The 17,158-nt window shown below is 61.1% G+C and overlaps 1 protein-coding gene across 5 annotated transcripts in view; it reads right to left on the bottom strand.

The window, feature by feature from the left end:
- MTA1 (metastasis associated 1) overlaps positions 1–17,158 on the bottom strand; it is a 55,860-nt gene that overhangs the window by 11,565 nt on the left and 27,137 nt on the right. For 3 of the 5 annotated variants that reach the window (XR_004057290.1, XM_030930464.1, XM_030930465.1), the window contains exons 3-7: positions 14,590–14,683; positions 8,862–8,912; positions 8,068–8,194; positions 7,928–7,991; positions 4,660–4,777 (exon numbers count right to left, since the gene is read on the bottom strand). Coding sequence is in view for 4 of the 5 variants with exons in the window: in XM_030930464.1 (XP_030786324.1) it covers positions 4,660–4,777; positions 7,928–7,991; positions 8,068–8,194; positions 8,862–8,912; positions 14,590–14,683 (454 nt within the window). In the remaining variant the exon portion in view is untranslated. The remainder of the gene's footprint in view (positions 1–4,659; positions 4,778–7,927; positions 7,992–8,067; positions 8,195–8,861; positions 8,913–14,589; positions 14,684–17,158) is intronic. The other 2 variants (XM_030930466.1, XM_030930467.1) reach the window with 1 other exon arrangement.

Raw genomic sequence — 17,158 nt, 5'->3', positions numbered from 1 at the left:
ACAGGGTCCCCCAGTGCGCCGGGTCGCGCCTCTCCTCCCCAGGCGCACGGAGCTGCTGGGATGGGGAAGGGGAAGGGTTGCAGGGCCCCACAGGTGAGGCCAGGGTGCAAGGCTGGTCAGAGGCTGTTGCACACACAGGTACACGCATGCACACTTGGCACACAGTGGCCTCTCAACCCAGGGATGGGGTGTACACGCAAGGGGCCTCTCAGCCCGCCCAGAATGCAGGGCTTCAAGAATTGTGGCCACAAGAGATGGGAAGGTTGGTTTGTAAATTTAAATCAAGCTCTTTATTTATTTATTATTATTATTATTATTTGAGATTGAGTCTCTGTTGCCCAGGCTGGAGTGCAGTGGTGCGATCTTGGCTCACTGCAACTGCCACCTCCCAGGTTCAAGCGATTCTCCTGCCTCAGCCTCCTGAGTAGCTGGGACCACAGGCACCGACACCATGCCCAGCTAAATTTTGTATTTTCAGTAGACACAGGGTTTCACCATGTTGCCCAGACTGGTTTCAAACTCTTCACTTCAGGTGATTCACTCACCTTGGCCTCCCAAAGTGTTGGGATCGTAGGCACGAGCCACTATGCCCGGCCCAAGCTTTTTATTTTGAGATACTCGGATTCACATGGTGTTGCAAAGAGAGCCCTGCCACATCACAGCAGCAGGCAGACCACCTCCAGGGACCTTCCGGGGGCACAGGCTCCCTCCTGGCCCCTCTTCCACCCTGGCAGGTTCTGGGGCAACTGCTCTAAACCTGGCACAGCCAGAGCCAGGGAGCAGCGGGGGGGCGCCTCTGGGGTCACCAGTTGTTTCCTGTCTTCTGGGAGCTGGGACGATGGAGAACTCAAGGCTGGTGAAGAGGCCACCTGACGCCTGCAGTCGGCCAGGGCCAGGAGGGTTTCTGACAAAACAGTCTTTTACTTGCAAAACAACAAGACCGTGGTGTTGGGAGACACCCTCAGGAGAATGTGTGTCTGAGCACGGCCGAGCCTGACTCCCAGGGGAGGACGGGCAGAAAGAGTTCCACAGTTGTCCTCTGTCCACCCCTCCAGCCGCCTCCACGGCTCAGTGCAGGGTGCCAGGCTCAGACTCTGCAGGCGGCTCCCCTCTGGCCCCGGGCAGCACCGAGGCTCCTGACCAAGGACCACGGGGTGTGGGGCCTCCCTCCCTCCACTGGGGCGCCTGGCTGCAGGTCCAGCATGGAGAGAGCTCTTGAGACTAGAAAGTCCCCAAGAAAGCACTACCCTCGCCAAGGGGCTCCCAGACACTGCCCTGAGGGCCGGGCATCCTGGGCCGTGTGTCCAGGGAGGGTCAGGCCTTGCGGCCTCTAGGAAACAGTGCCTGGCCAGTCTCAGAGGACGGGGTCAGCCAGGGAAGCGCAGTGCTGGAGAGGGAGGGGCTGCTGCACAGCCCTGGAGGTGAAGAGCCTAGAGCTGTGTGAACCAGTGAGGCAGGCTGGGGGGTCTTCGGCCTGCTGTGGACTCCTCACCCTGGCTCAGGGGTACCCTGGGGAAGCTGGGGCCCCGCTCCCTGACTGCCAAGAAGCTGAGCCTTGGTGTGAACCACGCAAGCCACGGTACCTCTGTGTATGCTCACCGCTGGTCATGACGGTCACACTCCCTTTGATGTTTCAAACTCACTAAAGGCAGGTGCACAACTAGTGTGCAATTTTCCATCACTCAAGAGGGACACGGCCTCCTGGAGGTGGGGAAGGCTCTGGAAGCCACGTCCCAGCCCTACACGAGCTTGTGGGAGCCCTGGCCCTTACACTAGCGGCCCAAAAGCCAAGGAACGGCAGGGCAGTGGGGAAGGCAGCGTGGGGAGGGGGAGGTCGGCTCCTGTGGCTGGCTCACGCTGGTGGACCCTTAGTCCCATCGCCCCAGGCCCTGCAGAGCTCTGCCAGGACTCTGCAGGTCGGATCTCAGCCCTGTGTACACGGGAGGATGGGGGCACCTCAAGGCCCATTCTCCTGCCAGGCCCACCAGCCCCAGGCTGAAGGCACGGATGCGCCACGTGAGGGCCTCTGACCTGAAACGGCTCCTCACTCTCTGGCCCTCATGTGATCTGTGTTCTCACCTGTCTCCCAGCCACGGATGCTGCCTTTCCACCTAGGCGTGGCTGCCAGACCTTCTTCACCTTTGGCCAGGCCAGAAAGGCAAGACAGCCCCAGGCTGGGAGACCCTGTATGACAGCAGGGCACCCTGGAGGCCACAGGCCCAGACCCAACACAGCGGCCTCCCCATGCTGAGACCCACAGGCCAGGCCCCAGCACAGAGGCCTCCCCACACTCAGACCCACAGGCCAGGCCCCAGCACAGAGGCCTCCCCACCCGCAGGCCAGGCCCCCACACAGAGCATCCACAGCTCAGGACCCGCAGGCCGGGCCCCAGCACAGAGGCCTCCTCCACGCTCAGACCCGCAGGCCGGGCCCAGCACAGAGGCCCTCTCCAGCTCCAGACCCGCAGGCGGGCACCAGCACAGAGGCCTATCCACGCTCAGACCCGCAGGCCGGGCCCCAGCACAGACGCCTCTCCACGCTCAGACCTGCAGGCCGGGCCCCAGCACAGAGGCCTCTCCACGCTCAGACCCGCAGGCCCCAGCACAGAGGCCTCTCCACGCTCAGTCCCGCAGAGGCCCCAGCACAGAGGCCTTTCCCGCTCCGACCCGCAAGGCCCCAGCACAGAGGCCTCTCTACGCTCAGACCCACAGGCCAGGCATCAACACAGAGGCCTCTCCACGCTCAGACCCACAGGCCTCAGCACAGAGGCCTCCCCACGGCTGACCCAGGCCTCAACGTGCCCTGTGTGTCTGGAGAGTGGGGGGGTCTGTCCCCAACTGCCCAGCACCTCCCAGAGCTTGGAAAGCAGCAGGCCCGCTACATTGCTAGCCCAGTGCTAGAGCCCGCAGGTGCCTGGGGAAGGTGGCACCCCCAGCCACCTGTGAGATGCACCAGCATCCTTATGGACAACCAAGAACACGAAACAGCCCCAGCTACTCGGGAGGCTGAGGCTTAAGGATCGCTGGAGCCCAAGACTTCAAGTCCAGCCTGGGCAACACAGCAAGACCCACTCTCAAAGCAAACCAAAACAGGAAAATCACCAAACGCCTCGATCACAACCACAAGAAGCAGGGATGAGAGTCCCTGCTGACCCTCAGGGCAGAGCCCTGCGTCCTGAGGGCAGCCTCACAGCCTTGCCCAGCGGGGAGATGAGGGACAGGGTTGAGACGGGGACAGTGAGCCTCAGGACTTCCCACCAGGGCTGCTGAAGCACCCGGCGGAGGGAGGAGGCCGCCTGCGTCTGGAGTGCGTGCTGCGTCAGAGCTCCGTGGCCCCATCAGACCTCAAGGGTGGGGCACCCACAGGCAACACAAGAAACGCAGGCAGATTCGCACAGAAGAACATTTCTGGAGACAAAAAGAACTTTAAAAAAGTAACGAGAGGGGCGCGGTGGCTCAAGCCTGTAATCCCAGCACTTTGGGAGACTGAGACGGGCGGATCACGAGGTCAGGAGATCGAGACCATCCTGGCTAACACGGTGAAACCCCGTCTCTACTAAAAAAAAAAAAAAAAAAAAATACAAAAAACTAGCCGGGCGAGGTGGCGGTGCCTGTAGTCCCAGCTACTCGGGAGGCTGAGGCAGGAGAATGGCGGGAACCCGGGAGGAGGAGCTTGCAGTGAGCTGAGATCGCGCCACTGCACTCCAGCCTGGGCGACAGAGCGAGACTCCATCTCAAAAAAAAAAAAAAAAAAGTAATGAGGCCAGATGCAGTGGCTCACACATGTAATCCCAGCACTTTGGGAGGCCAAGGCAGGTAGATCACTTGAGGTCACGAGTTTGAGACCAACCTGGGCAATATGGTGAAACCCTGTCTCTACTAAAAATACAAAAAAATTAGCGGGGTGTGGTGGTGCGTGCCTGTAGTTCCAGCTGCTCAGGAGGCTGAGGTGGGAGGATCATCGGAGTCTGGGAGGTTGAGGCTGCAGTGAGCTATGATCGCAGCACTGCACTCCAGCCTGGGCAACAGAGCTAGATCTTGTCCAAAAAAAAAAAAAAGTAGTGAAAACAACTGCCAAGGTCAGACACGGTGGCTCACGCCTCTAATCCCAGCACCTCGGGAGGCATAAGGTCAAGAGTTCAAGACCATCCTGGCCAACACAGTGAAACCCTGTCTCTACTAAAAATAAAAAAATTAGCCGGGTGTGATGGCAGGCGCCTGTAATCCCAGCTACTCAGGAGGCTGAGGCAGGAGAATCGCTTGAACCTAGGAGACGGAGGTTGCAGTGAGCTGAGATCACCCCACTGCACTCCAGCCTGGGCAACAGAGCGAGACTCCATCTGAAAAAAAAGAAAAAGAAAAACAACTGCCACAAGGAAACCAGGTCTCACTGTGCAGGGACAACTGATCACCACGTCCTGCCTGAGGGTCTGGGGCTTCCCCAGACCCCCAACACCACCAGGAGTGGGTCGGGGAAGGCTCCGGGACACCAGCCCACACGCACTACCCGTGTGGACAGAGCCCAGGCATGCGCCTGCTGCCCCCAGTCACACAGGAGTCACTGACACGGCGGCCATGTCCCAGCCTCCTCTTGCCCAGTGTGTCACCCGGCAGGGCAGGACAGGACGCAGTGCGCCGTGCCCAGGGCGGCCCACCCTACCTTCTTTTAACAAGTCGGTGATGTCTGCCTGGTACCGGTTTCCTACTCGAATCTCTCCTTTATCTGCCAGCAGGGTCTTCTGCTGTGGGTCGTAGACTAGAGAATAGAAGAAGAAATCCTGGAAAACACCACAGGAGACAGAGGCGTCAGCGCGGCCGGGCTGCCGGGAGGGACAGAGAGGCGTTGGCACAGCCAGGCTGCCGGGACAGTCTTGCCCAGAGCACCTGCAGGGTGACACAGGTGCCGGAGGGAGGGCACAGGAGCCCCCACAGCTCCCGGCCATGCCCGGGAGGAGCCTACAGCGGGGCCTTGAGGGTCACCGGGGGATGCACCTGCCCCATGACCCTGCACGGAGGAGACATGCTGAGGGTCAGCAGGGGCGGGGCCAGGCTCCACAAGCCCTTACCAAGGCAGGGTGGATACAACTGCAGCCCAAACACCATGACTTATTTGCCTTTTTTTTTTTTTGAGGCAGAGTTTCGCTCTTGTTGCCCAGGTTAGAGTACAATGGCGTGATCTCGGCTTACTGCAACCTCCGCTTCCTGGGTTCAAGCAATTCTCCTGCCTCAGCCTTCCAAGTAGCTGGGATTACAGGCACCTGCCACCACACTCAGTTAATATTTTGTATTTTCAGTAGAAACACGGTTTCACCATGTTAGTCAGGCTGGTCTCAAACTCCTGAGCTCAGGTGATCCACCTGCCTCGGCCTCCCAAAGTGCTGGGATTACAGGCGTGAACCACCGTGCCCGGCTCCCTCTCACCTATTCTGAAAGCTGCTCTGCGTTTTTTCTTTCAAGAGCTACCTTTAAAGTCCAGCATGACATCTGTTCCATGTGTGACCACGAGCCACGCTGCAGCAGGGCCTTCATCCTCTTGAACTGACACGACTATCCAGAGGCCAGCTGCCAGGCTCAGCCTCAGGTCCTACTCTGCCTGGATCATTTTTTTTTTTTTTTTTTTTTTTTTGGAGACAGGGTCTTGTTCTATCACCCAAGCTGGAGTACAGTGGTGCAATCTTGACTCACTGCAGCCGCCACCTCTTGAAAGACTCAAGCAATCCTCCCACCTCAGCTTCTCTGAGTAGCTGGGACAACAGTAAGTGCGCACCACCACGCCTGGCTAATTTATTTTTACTTTTGTAGAGTTGAGGTCTCACTATGATGCCCAGGCTGCTCTGGAACTCCTGAGCTCAAGTGATTCCCCCGGCCTTGGGCTCCCAAAGTGCTGGGATTACAGGCATGAGAAACTGCACCCGGCCTATTTCTTTAATTAATAAACACACATGGTTTCTATTTGGTGCCGGACTGCTCCACCGGCCAGGGCCTGGGTGTGTCTGTGACTGCTGTGTGATGTTTCTGCACTCCTGCTTATCTGTGATGTGAGTCCGTGTTTGTCAGGACTTCATCAGTGAGGGTTATTTGAGGCGAGGCAGGGGCACTATCCCCCAGGGGTCAGTGGCGCAAGCTTCTGCCGGGTGCTAAGTGTACTCACCCTGAGCCTGTTACGTTAAATTCCCACATTGGGGCTGTTCAGAAACCCCAGGTAAGAAAAAAGAGGGAAGTGGCCGGGCGCAGAGGCTCACGCCTGTAATCCCAACACTGTGGGAGGGATTACACCTGAGGCGGGATGATCACCTGAGGTCAGTTCGAGACCAGCCTGGTTAACATGGTGAAACCCCATTTCTACTAAAAATTAGCCAGATGTAGTGACACACGCCTGTCATCCCAGCTACTCGTGAGGCTGAGGCAGGAGAATCGCTTGAACCCAGGAGGCGGAGGTTGCAGTGAGCCGAGATCGCACCATTGCACTCCAGCCTGGGCAACAAGAGCGAAACTCTGTCTCAATAAAAAAGAAAGTAAAAGGGGGGAAAGGCTGCATCATGCAGTAGGAGGGTTTCAGGGTGCCTGTGCAGCCTGCTTTGTCCCCTCGTGAGCGTCGACCTGGCCGTTTCTAGGGCTGATGCGGTGCATACAGGCTTGTCACTGCACCTGCTGCTTCCTCATGGGCCTTTCTTGCTAACACACATTTTCTGCGTCCATAGAGACATTTCTGCAGCCTCACCCTCTCTGTGTGGCTCTGTCAATAAGGGCACTCCTCCTTCCCGAGTGGAAGCATTTACGGCGACCCCCACAGCCTCTGCTCACGCCCAGCAGGTTGCGGCTCAGCCTTCTGGGAAGCTGGTCTGGCAGCCTGAGAGGGTTCGAGCCCAGCCCATGCTCCAGGCAAGTGCTACGACCCCGGGCCGAGCCCTGCCTGCTCTTCTCTGCCTGCTCATGACTCTTGAGTTAAGGCCTGGGGCATGACCACAGCCCGAGCTGAGCCACTGCCGTCCTTCATGCCTGTTTCCAGGCTGTGTGGTGGGAATGGGGACTGGGGCCACAGGGGTAGTACAGGACTGAGCTTGGGACACACCGTGGCCATCCTGGATCCTTCAGAGCCCACCCCAGAGCGCCGATGGCCACGGCAGAGAGATGAGCCCCCCCAGCACAGGGAGGGTAGGGGCCTCGTCCAGCAACCTGCATCTGGGCTGGCTGGACACGCTGGGGGTGTTCAGCCCACAAGTCTCCAGCCAGATGGGAGCAGAGCCTGTGGGAGGCCAAGTCCCAGGCCTGGAGATGGGCCTGCCCCTTGGGCAGGTGTACCCTGCAACTATGACAGGCACTCCAGGGAACCAACATGCTCCAGACGTTTTTGCCCCCACGTGGCCTCAGAAAGCCAACCCTCCCGTTAGCTGCATCTCACAGCAGCCTCAGTGCCGCTGCTCTCCGTCAGGCGACGCTGCTCTCCGGTATGTATGGCATTGTCTAGAGACACTTTCTGGTTGTCACACCTTGGGGGATGCTACGTGGCAGGTAACACAGTATAATCAGAGGTGACCCCAAGGTGGGCCTACCAGGACTCTGCCCATTGCCCAGGAGAGACTAGCCGAGACTCCTACGAAGACCCAGGTGGCCCCTGCCCCCATATGCCTCAGCCACACCCTCCCCAGGGGGACCTCCCCTCGCTGGTTGTCTGGGAGGCGGTGGCAAGAGGAAAAAGCCCCACCATGCTCCTGGCCCACAACTCTGGACGCATAGAGTAGGGGCAGCTGCACACTAGGACACTTGGAAGTGGCTGTCAGGACGCAATCCCCGCTTCCCTCCAGAACAGCCTGGGCCTAGAGGGAGGAGGGAAAATCGTCCCCGCTGCCCAGGCCAGCAGAGGTCATGGGTGGAGGAAACACTGGCCTGGGACTGGCTGCAGCAGACCAGGCCGGGCTGGGCCTCACCTCCCGCTCCAGGTAGGACTTGAGCGATTCGGTCTCGTTGAGCAGGGTGACGCTGCACTTGCCCCTGGAAAAGAAGGACGGGCAGGCTGGAAGGGCGAGGACAGCCCGAGGGGCCCAGGGCGGGAGCTGCTGGGGGCTACCTGATGTGCGTGGCGGGCAGGGACTCCAGCTGCCGGGAGAGGAACAGCTCCCGATGCCGCAGCTGGTGCTTTAGTTTCTCGGGCAGGTCCACCATTTCTGGATTCTCCATTTCCTCTTCTATTTCCCCTGAAGGACAAGGAGCCCCTGTCAGCACCACAGCAGATGCACGCTGCCAAACCAAAGCCCACCCCACCGGCCCCACCCGGAGCCGGCACGCAGGAGGCCCCGTCCTGGCAGGTGCGCGTCCTCCCGTCCTGGCAGGTGCACGTCCTCCCGCTGCCGGACACTGTCCCGCTGTCCCACCCCATGGCAGCCCAGCAATTCCTTGGCAGGTACCCCTGCAGACACTCTGGTGCCCATGTGCCCTTTAAGTCCAGGCACCCTGAAGGCCCAGATTCCCCAGGGCATGAAGATGGAAGGAGGAGGGAGAACAAGGTCTGGGCCAGCCCCAGAAGCAGCAGACAAAAGACCAAGAGGAGCAGGGGAGCCGGCGGCTGCCACGTGCCCAGGCAAGGAGGGCGAGGGGCAGCTGCCCTCTGTCCATCCCCATCTCGTGACCAGACAGCCCCACACAGCCCACCACAGACCTCCCACACCAGCAGGTCACCCTCAGGCCGGGGCTGCACCAAGGCTGGGCTGTGGGCCGGACCCAAGGGAGGGCCCCTCCTCAGCCGGGCCGGCCGGGCGCAGGCATGCAGGCGGCCCGCCCAAACTCTGTCCCTCAGCGGCGCTGCCGCCCCCAGCCCAGGGACACAGACAGGAGGACGCCCTCCTTGCGGAGGCCGGCTCTTACCTTCCTCGCCGTTGTCCGCCCCCGGTCCGGCCTTATAGCAGACTGACAGGGCTATATAACAGACAGACAGCACCCGGCAGCACGGTCAGCGCAGAGCAGCGGCCTGCTCCCTGCCCAGGGCCCGGACCGAGGGCTGTGCCACCAGGGGGCAGGGCAGAACGGGGGCCACAGGCCTCCCGGTGGGGTGTGAAGACCACCCGGTTGAAGATCATCTAGGCCTCAACGTCCCCCCACTTCAGCCGCCACCCACCCGGTGCCAAGCCTCTTTGGGAAGAGCCCAGACAAGCCTGGCTGTGGAGGGCCCCTGTCCAGCGACCACCCCTGCTCTCACTCCATTGCGGCTTCCCAGAACAGGCTGTCCAGATGAGGCCAGGGCCGGCCGTGGGCCAGCAGCATGGGCATTCCTGCCCTGTGCTAGGAACCCAAGTAGGATTCTTATAACACCCAAAACGGGGGTGTGCAGTGGTGCTCCCCACCGTCCCCTCGAACACCCAGCACCGGCCGCCAGTGGGCCACTCATCCCGCTCAGCATCCTGCCGGCTCTCTGAGCCCGAGGTCCCCAGACCGGACCACAGCCAGCCGGGCTGCTCGCTCTCTGTGGCCCCCTTGTGGTGCCTGCAGGAAGTCCTGGCTCCTCTGGGCGCTCCCAGGCGCGCTCCCAGATTGAGGCTGGGAGCAGCCATGCTGGGCCTGTTCTGGGCAGGCCGTATCTGGGCCTCAGAAGCCTGGGGTGTCCGCCTGCTGAGCCTCACCTCCCCCCGGTCCATAGAACAGGGCAGGGCCGACCAGGATAATCCCAGTCCCAGCACCCCAGGCCAACACACCTCACTCGCTCCCACTCCTGGGGCCCTACAAGCAAACTGCACCCTCAACTCAGAAATCCCCAGGGCCCAGAGGCCCACACACCATCCCAGAATAGAGGCTGGCTTTCGTTCACACCCGCCCTATGCCAGGCCCCGTCAGAGCACCGACCCAGCCTGGAGAGAAGCCCACAGCGACTCTGAGACTCCCATCTCACCAGTGCCCCCATCAGCAGAACAGGGCTGCGGGATGCAGCCTGTCGGAGATGTGGGCGAAGTAGGCCTGCGGCTCCTCAGGAGGCCCTCAACAGGCAGAAACACCCAGGCAGGAGGCGGGGCTGGCCAGTGCACCCTGCACCGCCCACACTCCGAACCCTCCCTCGGACCCTGGATACACCCCTAAGCATGAGGCCCAGGGAATGGCAGCCCCAGGCTCAGGACTAGGCCCAGGCTATGCCTTCACACCCACTCTAGGCTGTGGTCTCCAGGGCCCCCACACCTGCTCTGCGGCGCTCTGAGGAGGGACGCTCCCCTCTCCCTGTCGTTCTGTCTGTAAAAGGCTTCATGCTCACAGCCTGCCGGGGTGAGGTCTTCTCTGCCGCAGGGGCCGCAGTGCAGCCTGGCGGATGTCTACCCTCCACCCTGAGGCCTGCACTGTGGGCTGGACGCCCCAGCAGGGACTGGGTGGAGGCAGTGACGTGGAAGAGCCAGAGGCCTCCCAGAGTGTCCTCACACCTGTCCCTGGGATCAGCTGGGGGCCTCACCCTGGCTGCAATGAGCTCACAGAGTGAGCAGGAGAAACGCACAGATGTACACAACCCCGGGGGAGGTGGGCCCTGCAGAGTCACCGCAAGGCCCAGTCACCAGGCAAGAGTGGGGCTGCGCTCCGAGCCCCTGGACCAGCGGCAGACCCGTCACCCACGATGCCTGCTCCCTGCAGCTGGGCTGTCAGTTCACAGGAACGCCCTGCAGAGGGGCCGCCATGCAGCTTTCCAGGGAGCACCGTCCAAAGGGGCTGTGCTGGGCACCTGGGGGGGCTAATGCTTGAGTCGGGACACTGCTGCTCTCTGCCCAGTCCCACCAGCCCCGACGAGGCCCTTCTAGAAAACCTGCCCTCTGATACCTCTAATCACATTATGTCTGGAGTCCCCTTCTGGGGCCCTCCTAGCAAAAGGCCATCTTCTGGGGTGTCTGAGAGCAGAACCTCAGGAAAGGGGGCCACAGTACCCTAAAAAACCACTGATACAGACTCTGGAGCAGCGACACTGTGCTCCCAGGTGCCAGAGGACAGAGACAGTACACGCCCTGGGCCAGCCACAAACATGCACAACTCAACAGTGGCGCCTGACTCCCCAGGCCACACAGACTGGCAGGGCCACACTGCGGCCACTTAGCTTGGGCACTGCTTCTCCAGCGCCAGCCCCCTCCCCACCACTGCTTCTCCATCACCAGCTCCCTCCCCACCACTGCTTCTCCATCACCAGCCCGCTCCCCACCACTGCTTCTCCATCACCAGCCCCCTCCCCACCACTGCTTCTCCAGCGCCGGCCCGCTCCCCACCACTGCTTCTCCAGCGCCGGCCCGCTCCCCACCACTGCTTCTCCATCACCAGCTCCCTCCCCACCACTGCTTCTCCAGCGCCGGCCCGCTCCCCACCACTGCTTCTCCAGCGCCGGCCCGCTCCCCACCACTGCTTCTCCAGCGCCGGCCCCCTCCCCACCACTGCTTCTCCAGCGCCGGCCCCTCCCCACCACTGCTTCTCCAGCGCCGGCCCCCTCCCCACCACTGCTTCTCCAGCGCCGGCCCGCTCCCCACCACTGCTTCTCCAGCGCCGGCCCCCTCCCCACCACTGCTTCTCCAGCGCCGGCCCGCTCCCCACCACTGCTTCTCCAGCGCCGGCCCCTCCCCACCACTGCTTCTCCAGCGCCGGCCCCCTCCCCACCACTGCTTCTCCATCACCAGCCCCCTCCCCACCACTGCTTCTCCAGTGCCGGCCCCCTCCCCACCACTGCTTCTCCATCACCAGCCCCCTCCCCACCACTGCTTCTCCAGTGCCGGCCCCCTCCCCACCACTGCTTCTCCATCACCAGCCCGCTCCCCACCACTGCTTCTCCAGTGCCGGCCCCCTCCCCACCACTGCTTCTCCATCACCAGCCCCCTCCCCACCACTGCTTCTCCATCACCAGCCCCCTCCCCACCACTGCTTCTCCATCACCAGCCCCCTCCCCACCACTGCTTCTCCATCGCCGGCCCGCTCCCCACCACTGCTTCTCCAGCGCCGGCCCGCTCCCCACCACTGCTTCTCCAGCGCCGGCCCGCTCCCCACCACTGCTTCTCCAGCGCCGGCCCGCTCCCCACCACTGCTTCTCCAGCGCCGGCCCGCTCCCCACCACTGCTTCTCCAGCGCCGGCCCGCTCCCCACCACTGCTTCTCCAGCGCCGGCCCCCTCCCCACCACTGCTTCTCCAGCGCCGGCCCCCTCCCCACCACTGCTTCTCCAGCGCCGGCCCCTCCCCACCACTGCTTCTCCAGCGCCGGCCCCCTCCCCACCCACTGCTTCTCCATCACCAGCCCCCTCCCCACCACTGCTTCTCCAGTGCCGGCCCGCTCCCCACCACTGCTTCTCCATCACCAGCCCGCTCCCCACCACTGCTTCTCCAGCGCCGGCCCCCTCCCCACCACTGCTTCTCCAGTGCCGGCCCGCTCCCCACCACTGCTTCTCCATCACCAGCCCGCTCCCCACCACTGCTTCTCCATCACCAGCCCCCTCCCCACCACTGCTTCTCCAGCGCCGGCCCCTCCCCACCACTGCTTCTCCAGTGCCGGCCCCTCCCCACCACTGCTTCTCCAGCGCCGGCCCGCTCCCCACCACTGCTTCTCCATCACCAGCCCGCTCCCCACCACTGCTTCTCCATCACCAGCCCCCTCCCCACCACTGCTTCTCCAGCGCCGGCCCGCTCCCCACCACTGCTTCTCCATCACCAGCCCCCTCCCCACCACTGCTTCTCCAGCGCCGGCCCCTCCCCACCACTGCTTCTCCAGTGCCGGCCCCTCCCCACCACTGCTTCTCCAGTGCCGGCCCCTCCCCACCACTGCTTCTCCAGTGCCGGCCCGCTCCCCACCACTGCTTCTCCATCACCAGCCCGCTCCCCACCACTGCTTCTCCAGCGCCGGCCCCCTCCCCACCACTGCTTCTCCAGCGCCGGCCCGCTCCCCACCACTGCTTCTCCATCACCAGCCCCCTCCCCACCACTGCTTCTCCCGCTCCCTGCGGAGTTGACACAGGTCAACCCCCGACACCAAGAACCACCAGCTGTGCTGCTGGCTGGCGTCCAGCACCTGAAGGACCAAGGGCCGCACCAAATGCCCCTCCAGAATGTGCAGACTGTGGACTTTCAACATCCCCAGCTCTCTTCCTTGGTGCCTGGAGCTCGCACCAGTGGAGTACACAGGCTTTGAGGTCAGAGGTCAAGGGTCACCATGCCCCACCTTGAATGCTCCCCTCCTCTGAGCAGAGAGCTAGAAGGTTCCAGTTCCTCCCGAAGCCAGAGAAAGCCCATGGTCAACTGGCAGCTCCCTTTGGGCCACCACAGGCCCCACAGCCCAGTGTCCAGAGTGGACCCAGGCTCAGGGGCCCAGCCCAGCTGCACTGCCCCAGGGCAGCTCACGTCCGCATCCACTGGGTGCCGAGGAAAGCTGTCCGGTGGGCAAGGCAGTGGGGTTAAGGGACCCTTCCTTCCACAAGAGCCTGCCCTGGCGGACTCCCAGCAAAGGCTCAGGAACAAGGCATCGGTGGCAGGATGGTCTGTCCTGTCCCTAAGCCCCTCCCAGGGCAGGGGGAGGTCACCCACAGCACTGGGACAGGGGCAGAAGATGTCAGGGTCCTCCCACCTGACCCACTGCCAATCCACAGTCCCTGGACCTCACCCCATTAGGGGTCATAGGAGGCTACAGGTGGGACCTTGGCCCACCCCAGCAACACAGGTACTCGGGCAGTCACATGCCTCACCTACTGGGAAATGTCACCCTACCGACCACAGCCTCAGCCTGGGCTCAAATCCCACCCCAGGTGATGTGTCAGAGCGGAAGCCAAAAACAGCCCTCGCGCCTGCCCCCACCGACACATGAGAGGCCTCAGTGGGGGCACCACAGTGTCTGGTGCAGGTGGGCCCAGCCCGGCAGGCCCTGTGTCAGTAGCGTGTGGAGGGCGTGGGGGTGCCTCTGGCTCCTGGCTCTGAAGTCGACGTCCCCCGGTGCGGGAGACTCCATCACCTGTGAGTACGTTCCCAGGGGAGGAGCTGGGCCCCCCCAAGGCTGAGGGCATCCCCATGCAGCCAGTGGCTTCCCCCCAAACACGGTGCTGGCCACAGCAGCCCCTTCCAGCCAGTTTACTGAATTTGGGTTTGAATTGTAAAGAAGAAGGCGAGGACTGCTTTCCTGAGAACACTGCTCAGAGTGCCAGGGTTTGAATTGTAAAGAAGAAAGCGAGGACTGCTTTCCTAAAAACACTACTCGGAGTGCCAACAGAAGGCCTCTTCACAAAATTAAAAGGCGAGAGCCATTGGCAGGTGCGGGCAGCAGGGTCCCACTAGCCTGAAAAGTCTCCAGAAGTCATCATAAAAGAAAAAAAAGCCCCAACCAATGGTGCCCACACCCAGGCACATCCCATGACAAGCTCACAGAGGATGCCAGTGAGGAACACACCGCTCCGGAGGGGCCTGTGAGGACTTCATTTGCCCAGCCCCGAGGAAACGGAGCCAGGACACCCCCACCCACCGTGGAAGGGAGAAAAAGGCCAGAGCAAGTTGGGCAGAGGGTGGCCCCACGAGGCTAGGACCCCGAGGATGGACCCTAGGGAAGAAGGACCCCGCCAGCCCTCCCTGGCCGACCCTCCCGCCAGGCGGGCACCCCGGGGAAGGCCGGACTCACTTGCGTGCTTGTCGGCCAGGGCGATGAGGGTGCTGGAGATGTCCCGCCTCCGGTAGAAGCACACCACCTTGGCCTCCACGTTCCCATTGGCCGTCTGTAACAGCAAGGCAGGGGCGTCTGAGAAACGCGGCCAAACCCGGGCTGCACAGCTCCCAGGAGGGGCTCCAAGGCCGGCCCCTGCCGTCCCAGGACTGCGGGCGTCACCACACTACCCCTCAGGACTCCAGGAGGGCACTTCACAAATGGAGCAAATCCTGCAGCTCTGGACGCCCATGGGTCTATCCCCGGCGAGAAGGTGGGCATGCGCACCCAACTTCAACCTGTGTCTCCATCCTCCCTCCCTTCCAGACCCCAGTGTACCACCCGAGAACACCAGGGTCCCAGTGAGGAAAAGGCCCCGCCACACTGGGCAGGACCTCAGTCAGCTCCTGGGAGCCCACGCCCAGCTATCCCAGTCCCTCTCGGGTGAGCTGTGCAGCCACAGCCTGAGCAGCGGATGCAGCGTGGACCCCCGTGTGGGACCAGCCCTCCCATTACCCTCCTGGAGCAGCCACAGGCGCCCCCACCTGGCCTGGCGGACGAATGTCTCCGAGTCAAGACTGCTGCAAAATGCCACCGCAGAAGAAGGTATGTTTTTGGAATGAGTTTTTATAACATATTTGTGACCTCAAGAATTGTGCTGTGATTCTAACCACGGTACAAGTGCCTCATGGACTACCATTCATAACTTTTTTTTTTTGAGATGGGGTCTCACTCTGTCACCCAGGCTGGAGTGCAGTGGTGTGATCTTGGCTCACTGCAACCTCCGCCTCCTGGGTTCAAGGGATTCTCCTGCCTCAGCCTCCCGAGTAGCTGAGATTACAAGCATGAGCCACCACGTCCAGCTAATTTTTGTTATTTTTAGTAGAGACAGGATTTTGCCATGTTGGCCAGGCTGGTCTGGAACCCCTGACCTCAAGCAATCTGCCTGCCTTAGCCCCACAAAGTGCTGGGATTACAGGTGTGCCACAGCGCCCAGTCTCACATAACTTTTTAATTTTTTGAGATAGGGTCTCACTCTGTTGCCCAGACTAGAGTGCAGCGGTGTGATTTCAGGTCACTGCAGCCTCCATCTCCTGGGACTACAGTCCAATTACACCATGCCAGGCTTTTTTTTTTTTTTTTTTTTTTTTTGAGACGGCGTCTTGCTCTGTCGCCCAGGCTGGAGTGCAGTGGCCGGATCTCAGCTCACTGCAAGCTCCGCCTCCCGGGTTCACGCCATTCTCCTGCCTCAGCCTCCTGAGGAGCTGGGACTACAGGCACCCGCCACCTCACCTGGCTAATTTTTGTATTTTAAATAGAGACGGGGTTTTACCATGTTGGCCAGGATGGTCTCGATCTCCTGACCTCATGATCCACCCACCTCGGCCTCCCAAAGTGCTGGGACTACAGGCATGAGCCACCGCGCCTGGCCAACCTAATTTTTAAATTTTTTGTAGAGACAGGGTTTCACCATGTTGCTCAAGGTAATCTTGAACTCCTGGACTCAAGCAGTCTGCTCGCCTTGGCCTCCCAAAGTCCTAGGATTACAGGAGTAAGCCATAGTGCCTGGCCACTTTTCTTAGAGTTAATTTGGTTTAATGTTATAAATGGGCTGGGTGTGGTGGCTCACTCCCGGGAGTTCGAGACCAGCCTGGGCAACATGGTGAAACCTCGTTTCTACAAAACGTTTTTTAAAAAATTAACCAGATACTGTAATCCCAGCACTTTGGGAGGCCAAGGCGGGTGGATCACAAGGTCAGGAGATCGAGACCATCCTGGCTAACTCGGTGAAACCCCGTCTCTATTAAAAATACAAAAAATTAGCCAGGTGTGGTGGCGGCACCTGTAGTCCCAGCTACTCGGGAGGCTGAGGCAGGAGAATGGCAGGAACCCGGGAGGCGGAGCTTGCAGTGAGCTGAGATCACACCACTGCACTCCAGCCTGGGCGACAGAGCGAGACTCCGTCTTAGAAAAAAAAAAAAAAATTAACCAGATGCAGTAGTGCGCGCCTGTAGTCCCAGCTACTTGGGAAGCTGAGGTGAGAGGGTCACTTAAGCCCGGGAGGTCAAGGCTGCAGTGAGTTGAGATCGTGCCACTACACTCCAGCCTGAGCAAGAGAGCAAGACCTTGTTTCAAAAAAACAACAAAAAAGAGAGAATAAAGAGAAAAGTGCTCAGTTGCTCTGCACGGCCTGCCCGGAAGCAGGGCGTTCTCGAGGGCGGAATTCCTCTGCTTGGGACGTGCATCTCCTCTCCCCTTCAGATCTGCATCTGCTCACTACGGGGGTGTGAACCCAGGACCGCCACGTTCTGCTTCAAGTCACAATCCAGCGTGGCCTGACCCCTCCTGCAGGTCGAGCTGTCCCTACTCTGGCTGCTGGGTTCTCGCTCTATTGGCTCCTGTGTCCCTGACCTACTCCACCACAGGTTACATCCACATTTTATCACAGTGACACACACAGACCATCCAGTGTCACATAGCAAGCCATGAACACTGCGGGACACATAACCGCAGCCGCCCCGTCTGGGCAGCCGGGACCGTGGGGCCA

The sequence above is a fragment of the Rhinopithecus roxellana genome, chromosome 5 (genome assembly GCF_007565055.1).
Source record: "Rhinopithecus roxellana isolate Shanxi Qingling chromosome 5, ASM756505v1, whole genome shotgun sequence".
NCBI classification, from domain to species: Eukaryota; Metazoa; Chordata; class Mammalia; order Primates; family Cercopithecidae; genus Rhinopithecus; species Rhinopithecus roxellana.
The sequence above is the reverse complement of the archived record's forward strand: the minus strand, read 5'-3'. Positions and strand labels throughout refer to the sequence as shown.